The sequence below is a fragment of the Panicum hallii genome, chromosome 5, assembly GCF_002211085.1.
Source record: "Panicum hallii strain FIL2 chromosome 5, PHallii_v3.1, whole genome shotgun sequence".
NCBI lineage: Eukaryota > Viridiplantae > Streptophyta > Magnoliopsida > Poales > Poaceae > Panicum > Panicum hallii.
The window spans coordinates 21,433,506-21,453,716 of record NC_038046.1 but is presented as its reverse complement, the minus strand read 5'-3'; the positions used below and the strand labels follow the sequence as shown (position 1 = coordinate 21,453,716).

The window sequence follows — 20,211 nt, the reverse complement described above, 5'->3', positions numbered from 1 at the left end:
ATCTACGATGATCCGATAAACATCTACCATGATCCTATATATACACATTAGAAATGACTATTTCAATAAACAAAAAAACTACGATGATCCTATAAACATCTACCATGATCCTATATATACACATCAGACATGTTTTGCCATTTCAATAATCAATTCTTTACAAACTTTAGATAGAACTTGTCTTACAAAATATGTTAACAGCCCTGGAACATTGTTTACAAGGTACAACCAAGTACGGACATAAGATACACACGCCTTAATAAGTTTAGAGATAAATAAACACTTATAATCCTATAAGAGTAAAACCTTGTGTTTCCTCATCATCATAGAGCTCGATCAAGAAAGATAGCATCTTTCCTTGTAACATTTAGTGAAAAAAGACCTGTTGGCGTACGGCGTAGCGGCCTCGCGTAGCCGTTGGAGCTCCACCTGGAGCGCGACAGCATAGCGCCACCTTGGCCCGCGTCCACATCAGCAGCGCCACCATTGTGTCTTGCAGTTCCCACACCTGCTCTGCCGCATGCACAGCCGCCACTGCCGCGTCATCCTCCTGTCCCTCTCCCTTCCTCTCCTCGTCCCCCATCTTACTCTCCTCCTCTGCCTGCTTTGCCCCCTCTCTAGGCATGGCCGTCAGGGAGATCTAGAGGAGGGAGGCAACTCCCGCTAGATCTGGAGTAGGGAGGCGGTGCCGGCTAGATCTGAGAGGAGGGATGAAGAGAGAGATGGCAACAGTGTAGGACAAGCAGGGAACTGGAGGTAAGTTATGGTTGGGGCTCACCTTAGGGTGGACTGAAGGAGACGTATGGACGCCGGATTGGTGAGAGAGAGTCGCGTGGGGGGAGAAGGCGAGGCGCACTGCGTCGGCCACCCTTCGGCATGGGGGGCTCGCTGCTGTCAGAGCCGTTCTCCTGTCTCGCAGTGCCGATTGGTGAGGGAGAGTCACCTAGGTGTTTAGGAAGGGAGGCGCGATGCGTTGCCACTGTGTCGCCGTCCTCCAATGAGGGGGACTCGCTGCTGTCGAAGCCGGTCTCCTATCCCGCAGTGTCGATCGAGGATTCGTGCTATTGGCGATAGCATACGGAGTGGGGCTGTAGCGGCAAGTTGATGACGGGCGGCGGCGGCGGCGGCTAACCATAGCGGGAGAGGAGAGGATATGACAAAAGAGGAGATGCAGGGACTCAGGGAGATGGGAGGTGGGGAGGTCCCAACTGACGCTAGCTGCAGTTAACGCCACTTCATATGTTTTTTCGGATCCGAAATAAAGGAATCGTAGAGATGTTGCCTGGGCAACGATGGAGCGTAATCAGAGACGCGGGTGAATAAACTGTATCTCTATTTTGGTCATCATCATAGACGCGTTTATTCAACGCGCGTCTCTAATAACTTCCCATGTAATCACAGATGCGTTTTCTTCACACGCCTCTATTTTTCAATATCAGAGATTACATCACATCAGAGGAGACGCGTCGCATGTACATCACATCAGAGATGCGTGTAGTTGACATGCGTCTCTAATCATGAATTAGATACGCGTATTAATTCCGCGTCTCTGATGAAAGTGTCTTTTATGTTACTTTCTTACTTAGTGCTTTTTGATAATTCAACATGAAGTTTCTCTGGAAACTTATCACTTATGTGTAGGACAACTGATGGATCAGCACGTGATTGAGGTCCATGCCCCTTGTAATAAACTACTTCGATACTGAAGCATAAAACACGTAAAATATCAATACCTGTTCCTTTTCATGGTACAGCCTTGAACATTCGCCGCAAACAAATTGAAACCATATATCTTCAGCGCTATGATTAATATTCTTGAGAGGTACATGAAGCCCACTTATGTTTTGATGTCTTCATTCCCATTTCTTGGAACTGTCATTGCAAATTAGAAATTCTTAGAGGATGTGAAAAATATTCTCTGATGCCATCCTTTTCTTTTTTTTCTTGGAACCGACACTGTAAATTCGAGATTCTTTTATATGATAAAAAAAACTCACAGCTCAGATGTATCCTGTCGTAGTGCTCTCTGTACCAACTCGTGCAAAGATGCCAGCAGAAAACAAATCTTGCAGCATTCCATTGCTTTTATCAACGAAAAGGATGAACAGCAGCCTGTATAGCTCCAAGAAGATCCCATAGAATCATCCCTTTTCAGCTCATGTATTTGCGAATATAACTGCTACAAACAAATGCTGAAGTCGTTGTTTGCCGCGAATAGTTTTCCGGTTTGCCCGTGGCCAGGAATATGCTGCTGTCTATGCTTTGAATTTTAGGCGCCACTCTTTCTCTATCAGACCTCCGAGGACCAATCTCCTGTCTTCTCTCTCCACTTGGTACTAACAAAATCTCCAATGCTGCTAGGTCTACGCCACACCGCGTGATATCAGCAAGTACATGTTCTTGCCCAATGAAGTATGCCCGCAAAAGTTATTCTTTCTTCCATTTACAGCTCGGATTAACCAAGAACACACCGTGGATAAATTTATTTTTTGAAAAAGATAAAGATCTGACATTTTGCACCACCCAATGAATACGGCTGTTGTTCTAATACCAAGCGAGTTCTAATAAAGCTAAACACTACTACCTATAAGCGTATAAAAACATTTTTGAACATGAATCTAACAGTATCAACTTTGTGCGATAAATTAAGATCGATACAATAATTTTTGATAAAAAGACACTTCCTAACTAAACGAAACAAAATAAATCCTATAATTTCATGGACCCGAAGCCGGTCATGGGGTGAGCATAGCTAGGCGCGCAACTTCCAACGTGATCACCCCCACACCAGCACACTAAGGGCGTGTTTGGTAACCGGCCTAACTCGCCACCGCCTAAGCTTAGGCGTGCCACAACGAGTTAGGCTAGTATTTGCTGTATTTCCTAACGCTAGGCAGCCACAAGAAGTTAGGCAACTTTCTATCAGCTCGCCACACAAAATTGCGCCGCACCTGCGGCGTTCATTTTGGACACCACAACCCGAGTCACGCGCGAGCAGCGCCGCCGGCCGCCGCCCCCTCCCCCGCGGGAGCAGCCCCGCCGCCGCCCCCCTCCCCCGCGCGAGCAGCGCCGCCGGCCGCCGCCCCCCTCCCCCGCGGGAGCAGCCCCGCCCGCCGCCCCCTCCCCCGCGCGAGCAGCGCCGCCGCCGCCGCCCCCTCCCCCGCGGGAGCACGGGACGCCGCCCGCCAGCCCCTCCCCCGCGCGAGCAGCGCCGCCGCCCGCCGCACCCGCGCGAGCAGCCCCGCCCGCCGCCCCTCCCCCGCGGGAGCAGGGGCCGCCGCCCGCCGGCCCCCTCCCCCTTGCTGCATTTGCCCGCCCAATTGATCATTGTTGCATTTGTCTAACCCCCCCCCCCCCCCCACACACACACACAATTGATTATTTCCTGCAATTGTCTAACCCCCCAATTGATCATTTCATGCACATAAGTAACATTTCTATTCCTTTGTTCAGGTGTTACTAAACAGATAGCACACGTGCCTAACATTAGGCGTGGCAGGACATCAAACACTTACTATACTTTTCTTCAGCATGTCTAACCTTAGGCGCGGCAGTACACCAAACACATGCCTAAGCATGGCTGCTTAGGCACGCCGCACCTGTGGCGGTTGCCTAACCTTAGGCGGTGGCGGCTTAGGCAACTCTCCAAACAGACCCTAAATATTCCACGCCCTCGTTGGCACGCATAGCATATAAGAACAGAGCAGAGCAGAGCAGAGCAGAGCAGAGGTGTGGGAGGAGGGGGGACAAGGGAGCGCGTCTCCGAATATTTAGGCAAATTGAAGAACTAACCTTAGGCAGAAAAGTTAGGCAAACTGTGGCACCTTAGGCAGGATACCAAACAGGCCTTAAATATTCGGAGACGCGCTCCCTTGTCCCCCCTCCTCCCACACCTCTGCTCTGCTCTGCTCTGTTCTTATATCAGGAGCACCCATCCACGTTGCATCCTACCCTTCACACTTGTGTCCATTAAAGTGCAAAGAAACCAGATCGATCGGATAGGTACTAGCTAGCCTTCGATCTGAGGATCAGCGATTAGCAGGGAGTTGATTGATTGGTTGATTTGATTCGGGGATGAAGTTTGGCAAGTGGCTCAAGAGGCAGATTGAGCAGAGCCTCCCGGAGTGGCGGGACCAGTTCCTGCCCGCTGCGTCAAAGCCGTCCCCGGCGGCTGCCCGCCGTCACCCGCGGAGGAGGCCGAGTTCGTCGCCACGCTCGACGCCGAGATCGACAAGATCAACGCCTTTTTTCTCGAGCAGGAGGAGGAGTTCATCATCCACCACCGGGAGCTGCAGGAGGACATCAGCCGGGCGCTGGGCCGCAGGGCGGCTGGGCTTGTGACGCCGGGGCAGCACGAGGCAGCGGTCGCCGCCATCCGCAGGGAGATCGTCGACTTCCACGGCGTCATGGTGCTGCTCCTCAACTACAGCAGCATCAACTACATAGGTAGCCCCCTCAGCCATCTGTCACTAACTATCGGCAGAAAGATAGATTCATCCCTCCTTGCTGAATGATGTCCCTAACACCATGATGAAACTCCGGCTTTGCAGGTCTGGCGAAGATACTGAAGAAGTACGACAAGCGCTCCAGCGCGGTGCTGCGGCCGCCGGTGCTCGAGGCGGTGGTGGAGCAGCCATTCTTCGAGACGGAGACGGTGTCGCAGCTGGTGCGGGAGTGCGAGGCCATGATGGAGGCCGTCTTCCCGGAGGCGCCCGATGGCCAAGCCGCCGCGCGCCGGGACCGGGAGGCGCTCGCCGCCGCCGAGCAGAGCATCTTCCACAACACCGTGGCGGCGCTGCTCACCATGGAGGACGTCCGCGCCTGGAGCTCCACCAGAGGCCGCCACTCGCTGCCGCCGCTCAACCTGCCGGACTCCGACTGGCTCCGCTCCTTCCAGACGGCGTCACCCATCCCCACCCAATGACAATAGTCAATAATCGCCTCAACTGTTTACCTCGCCTTCTTTGGCTTGGCCCCTCCGGAAATGCTGTGCTGGCTTGCCTGTAATTTCCAATTTTTTAAACTCCTTTTAATTATTTATATATACCGCTTTCTAACATAGAGTAATACTAGCTTGTAGTAACGCTAGACTAAATAATGGAAGTTACTATGCTGAAATGTGAGCTAGCACGCAGATTCATACTATGAATTCAGTGCGAAAAATGTACAGTTTGCTGTAATTTGTGAAAGGTTTTTAGTTTCTCAGGGACTCTGCTTTTGCACTTTTCTTCTTTGATCACGATTCCTCCATTGTGCAATATAACTGGACATGGGCCAGGACATCCGAGACTGATTCGGATTCGGGTGTTAGATGCAGTCGCACACGGGACATGTTACATGGAATCGACACAACACCTGAGTCGGATTCGGTGCTCAACCCGGCATTTTATTTTAACACATGGGCGCCTGAAAAACACTAAAGATAGTGATATTGACTCTGCATGGCATTCTGACAATTTCTCATACTGACAATAGTGTCATCGCACTTGACACCGCTAGGAAGATGGATTCGTTCCTAAAAAACACAAATAAAGGATGAGTTTATTAGATGTCTCTAGCAAGTATGCTAAAAAGACTAGTTTTTTTTGGTAATGCTCCTGCTCGGGCATTCGGACACGCGCTCTCCCATCAGACGCCTGCATGGCGCAACCTTGTCCAAGTGTTTATTTATTCTCCCAAAAATTTCTTCTTCCATGGAAATCTTAGAAATCTTATCTTCTTCCGGCCAGACTCCCACACGCTCTCTCATCTCCCCACGCTCATACCTGCAGCCATCAGCGCCGCCCGGTCCCTCGCTACCCCGGGGGCCCCCATGGCGTGACTGGCGGCGCGGGCTGCTGCTACCTCCACGGCCAGTGGCACATCCGGGCGCAGGGCAGCGGAGCTCGCGCGGCGGCCAGGGGCAGAGCTCCCCGCGCCTAGGGGCGGATCTCGGCGGCGGCACGGCCGGCCGCGAGCCGCGGCTTCCCCCGTGCCGGCTGACGGAGGAGCTCCGGGCGGTGTTCATGGTGGGCAGGCTGGTTTTGGTGCACACTGTAAGCGTATGTTCCACGTGTTTAACAATGTTTCAGAAGAACGTCGTAAGTGTTTCATATGCATGTCGCAAAATAAATCTAGATGTTGCGATGTTGCATATGCTTTACAAACATGTTGCAAGTGTTTAATCCGGATATTGCATTTTTATTGAGATGTTTCATGTGGATTTGAATGTTCCATGAAACATAAAACGGATGTTGCGGCGGGTTTTTTTCATCATCAATGGATGGCTAACAACAATTTTTCAACATGTTTTTTATATCGCAAATGCTGATTTTCGATGTTGCAAATGTTGATTTTATATGTTGCCGATGCTATTCTTAGATGTTGCGATGGACTACTGAAACGTTCGATGGGAAATGTTCCCATCGGACGTCTGGGCGCTAGCAATTTCTTTCTTAGCGGGCATAAGAGGATGTCAACTGTGGGCTAGTGGCTATGTCTCCTGATGGGTCAAAAGTCAAAAATCATATCTCCGGAACGCATGGACGAGCGCGCAGCAGCGGTCAAGCGTTGAACCAATCAAGCTGCCGTTGCTATTCCGGACCAAGACTTCACGCAGGAGTCACCCATTGCTTGTTAGCACTTAGCAGCAATTCCTCTCCGTCGCCCTGCAGCCGATTAGTGCTCATCTGCTCGATGACACACATCTCCAAACAGATAATTACATGGCGATAATATAGTTTACTTGAAAAGACATGCTATTATCACACTAATCAAGTGTCACACTTGAAAAGGGAGGCTACGTGCGACATCGATGATTCTTCGGAGAACATGCCCCAAGGTGGATGCAGCAAAATTCTCTCTCTATTTGAGGGAAGTTGGAGTAAAATTGTTGTGAAACATTACATTAGTGATCAATTACTGTTATTAATCACCAAAGGGCTCCTCCGAAGGGCCAACTCCAAAGGACATCACAATTGTATATATATGTAAACAATCCTATCAATGAGAATCACTTGAGACTCTTACAACTCTTATCACTTTTGATTCTCTCTCACTTTTACTCTTCACCACGCTATCACGCACTCGACTCACTGCTGAGCGCAAGAAGAAGCCAGAGGCCTGTCGGCTTCACACCACACCTTTGTGTAAGATGGACCCCACAAACCTTCGTTTCTTTGCAATGGAGGACGGTTTCCTCGTCCTTCCACTCGCCGCCTACACTGGTCATCGTCGTCTTCACTTTGAGAACAGAGGAGGCCGCTTCTTCGCCCTCCATGGCCGACGTCTTGCAGGATGTCATCACCACCATGGCCGTCGTTTCTGCGGTGGTCAAGGATGACGCTTTGCCAATGGACACGGGCGTTGGATGCCCTGCCATCTGAGCCCTTGCCATTGACGAGAGGCCCCTGCTCCATCACTGAACCAAGGCCATAGGTTTGGCACCTTGACGCTCGCCGCAATGGCCTCGAGCAGAACCACCAGTGGCACCTCTAAGCGTACCAAAACGGCGACGCCACCAGCGGCACTGCGATTTCCGACGCCCACACCACCAAAGGAACCTCCTCGCCCTCTGGTCTTCCGCCTTCGCCATTCGGGCTGCACGACTTTCGGCATTGGGGTCATCCCCGACCTCCACTCCATGGTGCCAGCGACGACCGGCAATGCCAGCTTCAGCCCTCAGGCCGACCCCTCGAACGCCAACGGCCACCATGCCATCACATCCTTCATGGCCGCAAAATTCACATCGGGCTTCGCCGTAGCCACCACAGCGGCACACCCGAGCTTCACCATCGGGATGATGACGGCACATGGGGTGCACTGCCCATCTTCAACACGAGCGGCCCCTCCACGACCGCCACATCAGCAGCATCAGAGGTGCCGCATCCCCGGCCACAGCAACCGACGCCACAGCATCAACGGCCTCTCGCCTGCCCACATCTTCGGGCGCGTGGTGGCCAGGGACCGCCGACCGGGGATCCGACGCAGCACCTGGAGCCCTGCTGTCTTGGGGCTCTCCACCAAGCCATGAATGGCCGGTGGAGGCCTGCGGCCGGCGAAAACCGGTGCAAGGGGGCGGGCACTGACAGAGGAAGGGGAGGCGCGGCATGAGGCAGGCGCGGGCCGGCGCATGGCGGCTGAAAGATATCTAGGCCCCTTAGTGGGTTTTGGTGATAGATGACAAAGCACATGTATATTTAATCGTGTTATTAAGCATATGTGCAGGTGCTAAGGGTGACGAAGCAAAGCATATAACGAAGCATGAACCCTCAAAAAGGAGATGAAAAGCGCTGTTTTTAAGTGTACTAAAAGACTAGATTTTATTTTTGAAATTGAGTATAGGAACGCCGTACTATCAAGAGGGACTTTGATCCACAAGCATTGACGTGGTAGTTGTGCTCAAGAGAACCTACAAAAACCATGAGAAACAATCCTACCATTAAAAAGGGACTTCCTGTGAAATTCCTGTCTAACCCGGAGTGTCCGGGTTCCTGACCAGGTTCCTGTCCGGAGTCTCCGAGTTACTGTTACCTGTCCGCAAAACTCTCTGGTCCGGAGTCTCCGGACCCCAGTGTCCGGAGTATCCGGGTACCCTTTGCCAACGGCTAATTTTTCTGTGAGAGAGTTATAAATACCCCATACCCCCCTCTCTCACTCTCTCTCTTGCTCATTTCGACCAGAACCGCTAGCAAGCAAAAGAGAGCCCTCTCACTTCCCATTTACTTCATTCTTGAGTGATTTTCTTAGAGGATTCAAGTGAGATTGTTGCAAGAGCTAAGATTTGTGCAAGTAAGTCTTGATTCCATCTCTTGAGCACATCATCCAAATCTAGCCAGTGGATTCTAGTTTGTTACTCTTGGAGCTTCAAGCTCCTAGACGGCTAGGCGTCGCTTGTGAATGTTAAATTGAGTTGTGTGCATCACAGCAAGTTTGTAATCATCATTCCTCTCCGAGGAACTCATAGTAAGTGACCTTGGGTTTGAGCGTTAGTCTCACCCTTGGAAGAGGAGTATAGGGGTTCTTGAGCACCGTCTCTTGAATCCTTCCTCAACGGAGACGTAGCTCCTTTGGGAGTGAACTTCAGGAAACAAATTCTGTCTCACTCTTGCAATTCTAGCTTGTCTTAGTGGCTATTTGGTTGTGAGACTAATTTTCTAGGGTTTGAGGATGATCTACTATTACACAAGTCTCTGGAGTAAGATAACTGGTGAGAAACACTTCAAAGGTACCACTAGTCCCTCTAAACTTACTGGATCTAATTTACAGCATCATTATCTTTATTTTTGTGTAGCTTGTTTTATACCCGGATAGTCCGGACATTATCTCCGGAAACTCCGGACTAGATATCCGGAGTATCCGGACATCTGTGTTTCTAATCGTGTTCGAAATGTTTTAAGTTTCAGATTAGCCTATTCATCCCCCCTCTAGCCATCTTGAGGTCCTTTTAGCGGCGGCTCACGAGATGGAGGTGGTTTAGGGTTGAAAACCCTAACTGCTCCCCTCAGGCCTTTTATACGGGCCATCCACAGTTGGGCCGGCTTGGGCCGCCTGCAGACCGAGCCGCGGCCAGCCTAGCATGCCGAGTCGAGCCACCACAGCTCGGCCAGCCCAGGCAAGCCACCACAAGGCTAAGCCGAGCCGCAGCAAGCCAAGCCATGTCACTAGCCGAGCAGACTACCTTCCCCTCCCATGATATCTTGCATTTAGCCCCCTAATATTTTATCTATTTACAAGTTTAGACTATATAGTTTTGCATGTTTACATTTAAGGCCCCTAGATTGTTCTGTTTTAGTCCTCCGACTATTCTAGATTTGCATTAATGTTGTAAATAGCTATCTAGACCATCAGGTTTGGAAGTTAGCACCAATGTAATATGGATGCGATGATTACCATAGTAATTGTATATTATATGATCCATAGATCTCAAATTGGTTATGCAAATATTATTTTAGAACAATCTTTTCATGTGCTATTTATTTTATTTTTATCTTTACAAATATGGCACTTGATTTATATTCTACATCATGCAGTAATATGCAAAATCAAAACTAAGGTATATAAATTTGAACTTTTGGAAACACACAAGGTGATGGAGACCTAGGCATTGGCTGCAATAAATTCTTCAAAAATTTATTTGCCCTGAGACCATGCTTTTAGGCAGCAAGTTACTTGCCCATTACTGAGAAATCTACATCTTATGATAATTACCTACAATACGTATATCCAAAATATTCTATACAATGAAATTAGTATAAAATATAGCTATCAAGTCATTAATTCCTGCGGGAATGCAAATAAAATAGTTGCACTATTCAATTCAGTATACCTTAAATTATAATGCAAGAATCATCTTGACCTCATTATTTTGCATAAATTTACACACCACATATTATTTAATTTACCACAGTAAATTAATCCTATACATGATCTCTCATGTAGGAAAATGGCTCATTTAGTCAACAAAGATTTCGCTGAACTTGTAGCAGATGGTAGCAACTATCTGACTTGGGCTATGGATGTGAAAATCATGCTAACAGCAAAAGGCTTCAATTATACAATTGAAGAGCCAAATCCACGAGGCCCTGTTTCAGATGAAGCCAAATATACCATATTATAGTTTTTGAGACACCATCTTCACCCAGTTCTCACGAATGAATATATGATGGAAGAGAATCCTAGAGCACTTTAGGTTGCACTCAAAGAACTCTATGATCAACAAAAGACAATCATTTTGCCCGAAGCAAGACGAGAGTGGTCTCTACTTCATCTTATGGACTTCAAATCTGTTGCAGAATATAACTCTGCCATTCACAAGATTTCTTCCAAGCTCCGTTTCTATGATCAACCTATTAATGATGCAGACAAGATTGAAAAGACCTTATCTACATTTCTCCCTACAAATAGGTTATTACAACAACAGTACCGCCACCACAACTATACCAAATATTCTAACTTGATATACGACTTACTCCAGGTAGAAAAACATGATGAACTCTTAACAAAGAATCATCAAATGCGCCCTGTGGGCACATCACCTGTGCCTGAAGTTCACTACAATAGTCAGAACACTCAAAAAAAGTTCCGTGGCAAGAAATTCAATAAGAATTTCATGGGAAAATGGAACAACAAAAACAAGCATCATTATCAAAAAATAAGGATTCTCACAAAGGCAAAGGCACTTCCAAGAAAAATTTTCACCATGACAACTCTCAAGTTTGTCAAAGGTGTGGTTGTTGCAACCACATCACTAAGAAGTGCCACACTGCCAAGCATTTGGTTGAACTCTACCAGAAATCTTTTGGCAAACATGTTAAAGGGGACAAGTATGAAGCACACTTCACTACTCAACCTACTGACACCAGTTGCTTCAAGGATACTCCAATGGAAAATAATGATAAGAAGATCCCTTCGCAGATGGATGACTTATTCAGCACTGACGATATGCTCGTGGAATTCCAATCCAATGACATATTTGGAGACACCAACTAGTCTCTATCACCCCAAAACTTGATTATCTAGCCATATTCATGTAATATTATGTTGTGTTGTAAATATTTGTCATCAAAAAATATTGTAAGACATACAATAATGTATTATAAAAACATATAATACTTGATAAATAAAGTATGCATTATATAATTTTTTGAGTTAATATTAATATATTTTGACTCCATCATTATAGATTATCCTACGGGGACAATCCAAATGGAGGAAGAATTTTATTTAGTGGATAGTGCTACCACTAACACTATACTTAGTGAAATTAAATATTTCCAAACTCTCACTAAGAGTAAAGGAAATGTCACGACTATCACAGGCCGCAATGCCGTGATTGTGGATGTGGATGATCTTAATATCATCGGGAATACACGAGGTATAGATGACACATGCAACCATCTAAAGACGGAATTCGAAATGAAAGATTTGGGTAAAATCAAATTTTATTTAGGCTTTAAAGCTTGAACATTCCTATCAGGGATATTATTACATAAGTCTGCATATATCCAGAAAGTTCTTCAGAAATTCAACATGGATAAATCATATCCATCGAAGGCACCTAAGGTCATTCAATCTCTTGATATGAATAAGGATCAATTCAGACCTAAGGATGAAGATAAAGAATTATTGGGACCTGAAGTTCCATACGTAAGTGTCATTGGAGCGCTAATGTATGTCGCAAATTGCACAAGGTCTGATATTGCATTTCGGTAAACTTATTAGCTAGACATAGTGCAGCTCCAACAAAACGTCATTGGACGGGAGTTAAGGGTGTCTTCAGATATCTCCAAGGTACAACAGATCTTGGTTTATTCTATCAGTTTGACAAGATAAAGCTATATATAGATATACAGATGCAGGCTATCTCTCTGATCCCCACAATATCAGATCTCAGATAGACTTTGTACTTTTACATGGTGGAATGGTTATATCTTGAAAATCATCCAAACAAACTCTAGTATCCACATTCACTAATCATTCTGAAATAGTTGCATTATACGAAGCTTCACGTGATTGTGTGTGGCTTCGCAAAATAATCAACCACATACAACAGTCATGTGATATTGGTTCAATCATGAAACCAACAATTATCTATGAAGATAATTCTACTTGCATTGCACAAATGAATGCAGGTTATATAAAGAGCAATATCACAAAACAGATTGCTCCTAAATTATTTTATCCTCATGAGCTACAGAAAAATGGAGAGATAGAAATCTTGCAAACTAAGTCATGTGATAATCTTGCAGATTTATTCACAAAGTCTTTACCTACATCATTATTTCAAAAATATATTTTTGGAATTGGTATAAGACGACTTAAGAATTTGCAAGTATCAAGGGGAGTAAACCCTTGATATAATATATTTATAATCTTCTGATTATCCTATCAAGGTTTTCTCATACATAGTTTTTTAATGAGCCAATATGCTATCAAGCAATCATATATGTCATATCCACATTTTTCTCCTATTTTCCCGAAAGGGTTTTAAAGGAGTTTTTCCTATGACATATCCATACTTCTCCTTATATTTTTCCCACAGGGTTTTTGAAGGAGATATTAATAAATTGTTTATAAGAACACGAGAAGAAATTGATCAAGAGGAGTGTTGTGAACATTACATTAGTGATCAATTATTTTATTTAGTTAATGATGTCATTAATCACCCAAGGAGCTAACTCCAAGGAGCCTCACCAAAGGGCCTCTCCAAGGGGCCAACTCCAAGGGACATCATGCCCTTTGAGCCTGTATATACATGTAAATAATTCCATCAATAAGAATTACTTGAGACTCTTACAAATCTTGTCACTTTTCATTCTCTCTTATTTTTACTCTTCAACAGAAATATTGGAACAACCCAATAATTATTAGGGAAAGGGAGAGGTTTTGGAGAACTGCTGGAGTATATCTTCTTCCTTCCTAATATTGTCAGTTTATTAGGGAAAGTGAGACTGCTAGAGTTGCTTTGCTAAGATTTTTTTTCTTGTGAACCCAAATTATTGAACCCAATAATTATTGAACCCAAATTGGCTCATGACTCTTTCCTCGTTCATCTTCTTCTCGCGGCTGTAGCATCCTGCCGCACGCGGCACGCCGCAGGTTTGGAGCCCACTACGCGTTCTTCCCAGGCAGCTATGGATGCCACGAAGGTGAGAACTCCTTGCCGAAGTTTATTCTGCCTGCACCACACCAATCCCGCGCACCTCGCCCTCCTTCGCTGAGGCTCTTCGCCGGCGTCGTACTCCTCCCGTGGAAGCCGGCACCGTCCGCTACCGCCAACACCTCTTGGCACCGGTCCAGTATCCGCGCCGCCTCGCGTACTCGCGCGCCCTCCGCCGTTGCCGGCGCCTCCGCAATGTTATCGGCTGCCTTCACATGGAGCTGCTCCCGCGCGACCTCCACGGAAGGCTCAGTGTCCGGTTGTCCGCCGCCACCACCGTACCGGCCTCTGCACCATGGCATCCTCGCACGGCAACATCCACTGGAAGAGCAACGCCATGAGAAGTGGAGGCTAATGGGGATGGGGGCTGAGTCTGAGCTAGCGGAGATTTTTGATTGTTGAGTTCTGTTCTTAACCAATTTTATATTTGTTGTCTGTCATCTTTTTTTTTGATGTTTTGTCCGCAATCGATTGATTTTTGTTTCTAGTGTCAACCAATTTCTATCTCCTAGTTCAAACACGTGGCATATTTTTATTGGTTTAATATTTCGAGTGAGACACAAATTAAATTTTACTCGAATGTTATGTAGGCACTCCCTTTCATTTTTTTTAGTACACTCCCTTTTAATTTAAGAGAGCATTTTAGAATCCTATAGCGCCATACAAAGTGTTTTAATAGAGCCCAATCTCAAGAACAGAGCCCACTCTGCCTCTATTCCATCAAACCTGAAACAAAAGGCAGAGTGGGCCTCTCAGAACCAACACGGCCCATCAAGTCCCCCACGCATCACTTGGCGGGAAATGGAACGCTAGTTCCCGCCTTTCCCCTCTTCCCGCCGCCGCCGCCTCCCGCCATTTTACCCTCCCCTTTCCACTCTTCGGCATTTTCCCATCACCCACCACCACCTCCTCCTCCTCTTTGTACCCGCTCGAGTTTGCGTCTCTGCGCACAAGCCATGGCGTCTAACGGCAGCGGCAGCTCCCCACCTCGTAAGATCCATTAGCCATCTCTTCTGAGGACTTCATTCAATTATATTTCCCTGCATATTTCTTGCCAAGATTTGGATTCCTGTCGGGCGAAATCTCATCTTTGCTTTTGGCCTTGCAGCCGCATCGTCACCGGATGCTCGCCCGTCGAGCCCGCTGCCGGTCACCAACTCCTCCCCTACCCAATCCACCCACCGGTCCGGCGGGCGGCGCCGCCGCGGGTCCGCCAGCCCCTATGCCTCGTCCCCCTCCCTCGGGGGATTCGAGACGCCGCCGCACCCCGGACGCCGCACTCCGTCAGGCGGCGGAGCCGGCGCCGCCCGGCAGCAACGCCAGAACTGGACTGGCCGGTTCCCGCCGACGCCCTCCACCCCCATGTCCACCGACGACATCCCGCCGTCCTCCGACGCCGGGGAGGACGAGACCGACGGGGGCGGCGCCGGTGTCGACGCCACCCCAGTCTTCGTCTGGGGCACCAACATCAGCGTGCAGGACGTCAACGCCGCCATCCTCCGGTTCCTGCGCCACTTTCGGGACCCACGCGACGCCGGCCGGGTCGACCCTGTGATGGACGAGGGCAAGTACATGCGCTCCATCCACCGCATCCTCGAGCTCGAGGGCGGGGAGTCCCTCGACGTCGACGCGCACGACGTCTTCGACCACGACCCGGACCTCTACAGCAAGATGGTGCGCTACCCGCTTGAGGTGCTCGCCATTTTCGACATCGTGCTCATGGACCTCGTGGCACGCATCGAGCCACTCTTCGAGAAGCACATCCAGACCAGAATCTACAACCTCAAGTCGTCAATTTGCTTGAGGAATCTTAATCCATCTGGTAAATTGATTATTACTTTTGGCTATGGTGTCAGTGATCGAACTTCTTTTGTTAAATTGTGCATTGTTTGATCTGATTTGTGATTCCCTATTTCTTTTAGATATTGAGAAGATGGTGTCAATAAAGGGTATGATAATTAGATGCAGCTCGGTCATACCAGAGCTAAAGGAAGCTGTGTTCCGCTGCCTAGTTTGTGGTTTCTACTCAGAGCCTGTTATGGTTGATAGAGGTATGATATAATAACGACATGTTGATTAATTCAATACTGAATTATGATCTCATTTTCAATGAAATTCCTACATTTTATTAATCAACTTCACATGTCTACGATTTCATGGTGATTTCAAAGATAAAGTACAAATCTGATAGTTCTCAATCTAATTGTATTTGTATGCTACATGTCAGGAGATAAATCTCTTATGCAGTTGTTCTGAATTTATTTGACCTTTGCACCCAAAAATATGGCAGATCGAAGTAAAGATTCCACTTCAACATATTGTTTCTCTTTGTTTTCCTTTGTGCTGGGCATACTTATTAGTCAGTCACTACGTTCAGAAAGTATTCTTGTAGTTTGGACAATGTTCGTGGTTCTTAGATTAATAGATTGTGTTGTGGTGATTAGCTTCTGTTATTCACTTTACTCTTCTTGGTGAGTTCATCTGGGCAATATGTTTTCAGTGAATAAGTGGAGCTTTGGCCTTATCTTTTACCTCGAAACAGTAGCTGATTCTTTCTTAAAAATAAAGTAGCTGCTTTGAAAATGCATACTATCCAGGAGTATACAAAATCTGTTCACTCCATATTGATAGAAAGATGTGCATGTCATATGTAGATAAATTTGTTAGGTTGTATTGTTCTACCATGAAACTAATATAGTGGTTTTGCTTTCTCAGGGAGAGTAACGGAACCACACATTTGCCAGAAAGAACAATGTAAAGCCACAAATTCTATGACCCTAGTTCACAACCGATGCAGGTAGCTATACTGATCTTGTTGCCATTTTTTTCTTTCATAGCATTCCTAACCGATTCATAGTCAAATGGATGTAACATTCTTTTTACATGACTAGATTTGCAGACAAGCAGATCATAAAGTTGCAAGAAACACCAGATGAGATACCAGAAGGTGGCACTCCACATACAGTTAGTGTCCTGATGCACGATAAGCTTGTCGATGCTGGAAAGCCTGGAGACAGGGTTGAGGTAAGGATTGGACATAGTGATCAGTACCATAAATCTTGGCATGTGGTTCTTGTTTATGCAAATTGTCAATTTAAACCCTTTTTTATTACAGATCACTGGAATATACAGGGCTATGAGTATTAGAGTTGGACCCTCTCAGAGGACAGTGAAGTCTATATTCAAGGTTAAAAACAGAACTTTATTGCATTCTCATTTTTGAATTCCTTCTTATCACAGTGGCACTCAATCTTTTAGTGAAGTATTTTCTGATGGAATTCCTTCTTCATTTTCTGATGGTATTTCTACATTCAGACATATATTGATTGCCTTCACATTAAGAAGACAGACAAGTCTAGGCTTCATGTGGAGGACACCATGGATATTGACAATGCTGATGCTAACAAGTCTACTGAAGAGGACTTCCTTAGTGATAAGGTAATTTTTGGTACCTATACCTTTCTTCAACGGCATGCGCTGGATTCTTGGCAACATTTTTCTTTTTTGTGTTGCAGGTTGAGAAACTAAAAGAGCTTTCAAAGTTGCCTGATATCTATGATAGATTGACTAGATCATTGGCTCCAAACATATGGGAGTTGGATGATGTTAAAAGAGGCCTCCTTTGCCAGGTAATTTTATAGAAATATTCGGATGTCCTTTTAGGAACTTTGTGTCATAGCTAAACATAGCATACTGAAACTGTTCTGTGTGCAGCTTTTTGGTGGCAATCCCTTAAGGCTTCCTTCTGGTGCTAGCTTCCGTGGTGACATAAATATTTTACTTGTGGGTGATCCTGGAACAAGTAAATCCCAGCTTCTCCAGTACATGCATAAACTGTCTCCTCGTGGTATCTATACAAGTGGTAGAGGAAGTTCTGCTGTTGGTCTTACTGCTTATGTTACAAAAGATCCTGAGACTGGTGAAACTGTATGTGTGTCATTACTTTTGACATTATTGCTTTGGTCTCCTTTTGTCTTGTTAAGTTGCTCCAATGACTTAAACCATACCCTGTTTACCTTTCAGGTTCTTGAAAGTGGAGCACTAGTTTTAAGTGACAAAGGTGTTTGCTGTATAGATGAGTTCGATAAGATGTCTGATAATGCCCGAAGCATGTTACATGAGGTCTGTCTTGCTGAAATGTTTACTTACAATTTGCATGCCAAGATAGATTATCCATGTAAGCAAACTCTTGCTGTTATTGTAGGTGATGGAACAGCAGACGGTATCCATTGCAAAGGCCGGAATAATTGCATCTTTAAATGCTAGAACATCTGTGCTGGCATGTGCAAATCCTACGGAATCACGCTACAATCCGAGACTTTCTGTAATTGACAACATCCATCTTGCCCCAACACTTCTTTCAAGGTAAGTAATTAGATGCTTGCATGTTTGTTTTTTCACGAATATTCAGGATGCTTGCATGTTCCAAAGTGAATGAGTGGCATGGAAATGTTTTAACTCTTGGCACAATTCAATATGCAGGTTTGACCTGATTTATCTTATCTTGGACAAGGCAGATGAACAAACTGATAGGCGCCTGGCAAAGCATATTGTTTCATTACATTTTGAGAACCCAAATGTAAAACACCAGACTCAACCTTTATAACAAATACAACACTGTTCTTAGCTTACCCTGTGTCTTATTAGTTGTGCATTCATCCTGTTGTGCAGTTAGAAGAGCTTGAGGTTTTGGATTTGCCCACATTAGTTGCCTACATAAGCTATGCAAGGAAGTATATTCAGCCACAGTTATCTGATCAAGCTGCAGAAGAATTGACACGTGGCTATGTTGAGATGAGGAAAAGAGGGAATAGCCCTGGAAGCAGAAAGAAGGTAGCATCTCTGTTCTACTATGCTCTTTTAGTCTTCTGAGTAGCATTTAAGCCCCTAATGCATTGCTGCTTGGTGGATAGGTTATAACTGCAACTGCTAGACAAATAGAGAGCTTGATTCGTCTCAGTGAAGCATTGGCTCGAATGCGATTCTCTGAAGTGGTAACACATTATTCTGTAATCCCGGTTTACTGTTTAGTTCCATAACAATTTTGGTTCTTGTGACTGATAATTTTTTTCTGTGTACAGGTCGAAGTGCGAGATGTTGTGGAGGCCTTCAGGCTTCTTGAAGTTGCCATGCAGCAGTCTGCGACGGATCATGCAACAGGTCAGCTAACTTTGCTTGGCTTTTTCTTCCTGTTCTGTTTTCCCTTGCAACTTTTGATTCTAGTGCTGATGGTATTTTTTATGAATGACAAAAGGGACGATTGATATGGATTTAATCATGACGGGAATATCCGCGAGCGAAAGGCAGAGACGGGAGAACCTCGTTGCAGCAACCCGCAACCTTATCATGGAGAAAATGCAGCTTGGAGGCCCCTCATTGCGTATGACTGAGGTAAAGAAACCTTTGCTTTGGGTTCCTGCCTGTGTCCATCATCATTAGTTGGCCCAGCTGTGAGCTAAGTATTGGTTCTGATTGGTGCACAGTTGCTTGAAGAAATGAGGAAGCAGAGCTCTATGGAAATTCATCTGCACGATGTAAGTTGAAACTTTAGCTTGCAGTACCTCGTATGTTTATATTTCACTGGCTTGACTCATGCTAATGTGTGCATGGAAACTTGTTACAGCTTCGCAGCGCTCTTGGTACTTTGATGACTGAAGGTGCTGTGGTTATCCATGGAGACAATGTGAAGAGGGTTTGATGCTATTATGCACCATCTGCGGCAATGACGTGGAGATGCTTCTCTAGCTCAATCGCCATTTCCTTGAACCAACTTTGAGCTGAGCTGTGCAGAGTGCTAACCTATTTGGTCTAAAGTCTAAGCTGCTCCTTATTGTGCAACTCCCTAGATAGTGACGCATGCTAGCTGTAGTCATCTTTTTTACAATTAATCTTAAAACAGAATGTTCTTGCGATAGACTAGTTTACTGAATCAATGTAACTTGTATCATTTGCAAACTCCTGCTCAGGTTCAGCTGAACCGTATGTAGTGTGTACGGGTTATTGGCGTTGATGTTAAAGCATAGTCGCCGGTACTTCTGACTCAGACTATCGTCTGGAGCTAAGTCCTGCTGGGGTCTATATGTTTCCGTTGCTAGTACCATGACAACCATATCTGATTCATGCGTGTGTGACGTGATTCTCTATCTCTATTTCTATCTCCATTATCCATCAATCAGAGTTCTAATTGGAATTTAGGTGACCGTATGTTAAGGCTTCGAAACTATTTAGAATTAGCGCTTGGCAAATAAAATAAAAAACTGAAATTCTTGATATAGGAAAACATATACTATATTATTATAAAATACATATTTGCTAGTAGAGACCTAAATTACTAATCAAAAGCTTCAGTTGCAGTGCTCCCAGCAGAGCAGTACTTACTATGCTCCAACATCACAACAAACAAGAAAACAAACTGCAAGATATGCAAGTACTTACTGAAATATCTGAAAATAGTTACTGAAACATCTGAAAATAGTTCCAGAAACAAGTACAAGCACCGACTAAAAATGAATAGAGAATTATCTTGCAAAATTACTCCATCAAAATATATACAAGTGACTGCAACATTTTCC

General features: G+C 45.7%; 2 protein-coding genes and 1 long non-coding RNA gene across 3 annotated transcripts; all 3 read left to right on the top strand.

Annotated features, from left to right (window-relative positions):
- The first annotated feature begins 3,855 nt into the window (after window positions 1–3,855).
- Window positions 3,856–5,145, top strand: LOC112894526 (SPX domain-containing protein 6-like). The gene is given in 3 exon segments (XM_025962275.1): window positions 3,856–4,141; window positions 4,144–4,446; window positions 4,551–5,145. Coding segments are annotated over 3 exon segments (744 nt in total). The 5' UTR covers window positions 3,856–4,074; the 3' UTR covers window positions 4,925–5,145.
- Window positions 5,146–5,706: 561 nt separating this feature from the next.
- On the top strand, window positions 5,707–7,003 carry LOC112894852. The gene is made up of 2 exons (XR_003229081.1): window positions 5,707–6,035; window positions 6,361–7,003. It is a non-coding gene; the product is annotated as an uncharacterized LOC112894852 (long non-coding RNA).
- Window positions 7,004–13,439: 6,436 nt separating this feature from the next.
- LOC112891660 (DNA replication licensing factor MCM4) lies at window positions 13,440–19,759 on the top strand. Its single transcript, XM_025958572.1, has 18 exons — window positions 13,440–14,629; window positions 14,748–15,461; window positions 15,562–15,690; window positions 16,355–16,436; window positions 16,531–16,663; window positions 16,755–16,826; window positions 16,955–17,077; window positions 17,155–17,268; window positions 17,354–17,566; window positions 17,663–17,761; window positions 17,844–18,004; window positions 18,122–18,218; window positions 18,311–18,472; window positions 18,553–18,633; window positions 18,721–18,799; window positions 18,894–19,030; window positions 19,123–19,173; window positions 19,263–19,759. Exons 1-18 carry the CDS (start codon window positions 14,596–14,598, stop codon window positions 19,335–19,337), a joined length of 2,556 nt encoding a protein of 851 aa, XP_025814357.1. The 5' UTR covers window positions 13,440–14,595; the 3' UTR covers window positions 19,338–19,759.
- The last annotated feature ends 452 nt before the right edge of the window (window positions 19,760–20,211 follow it).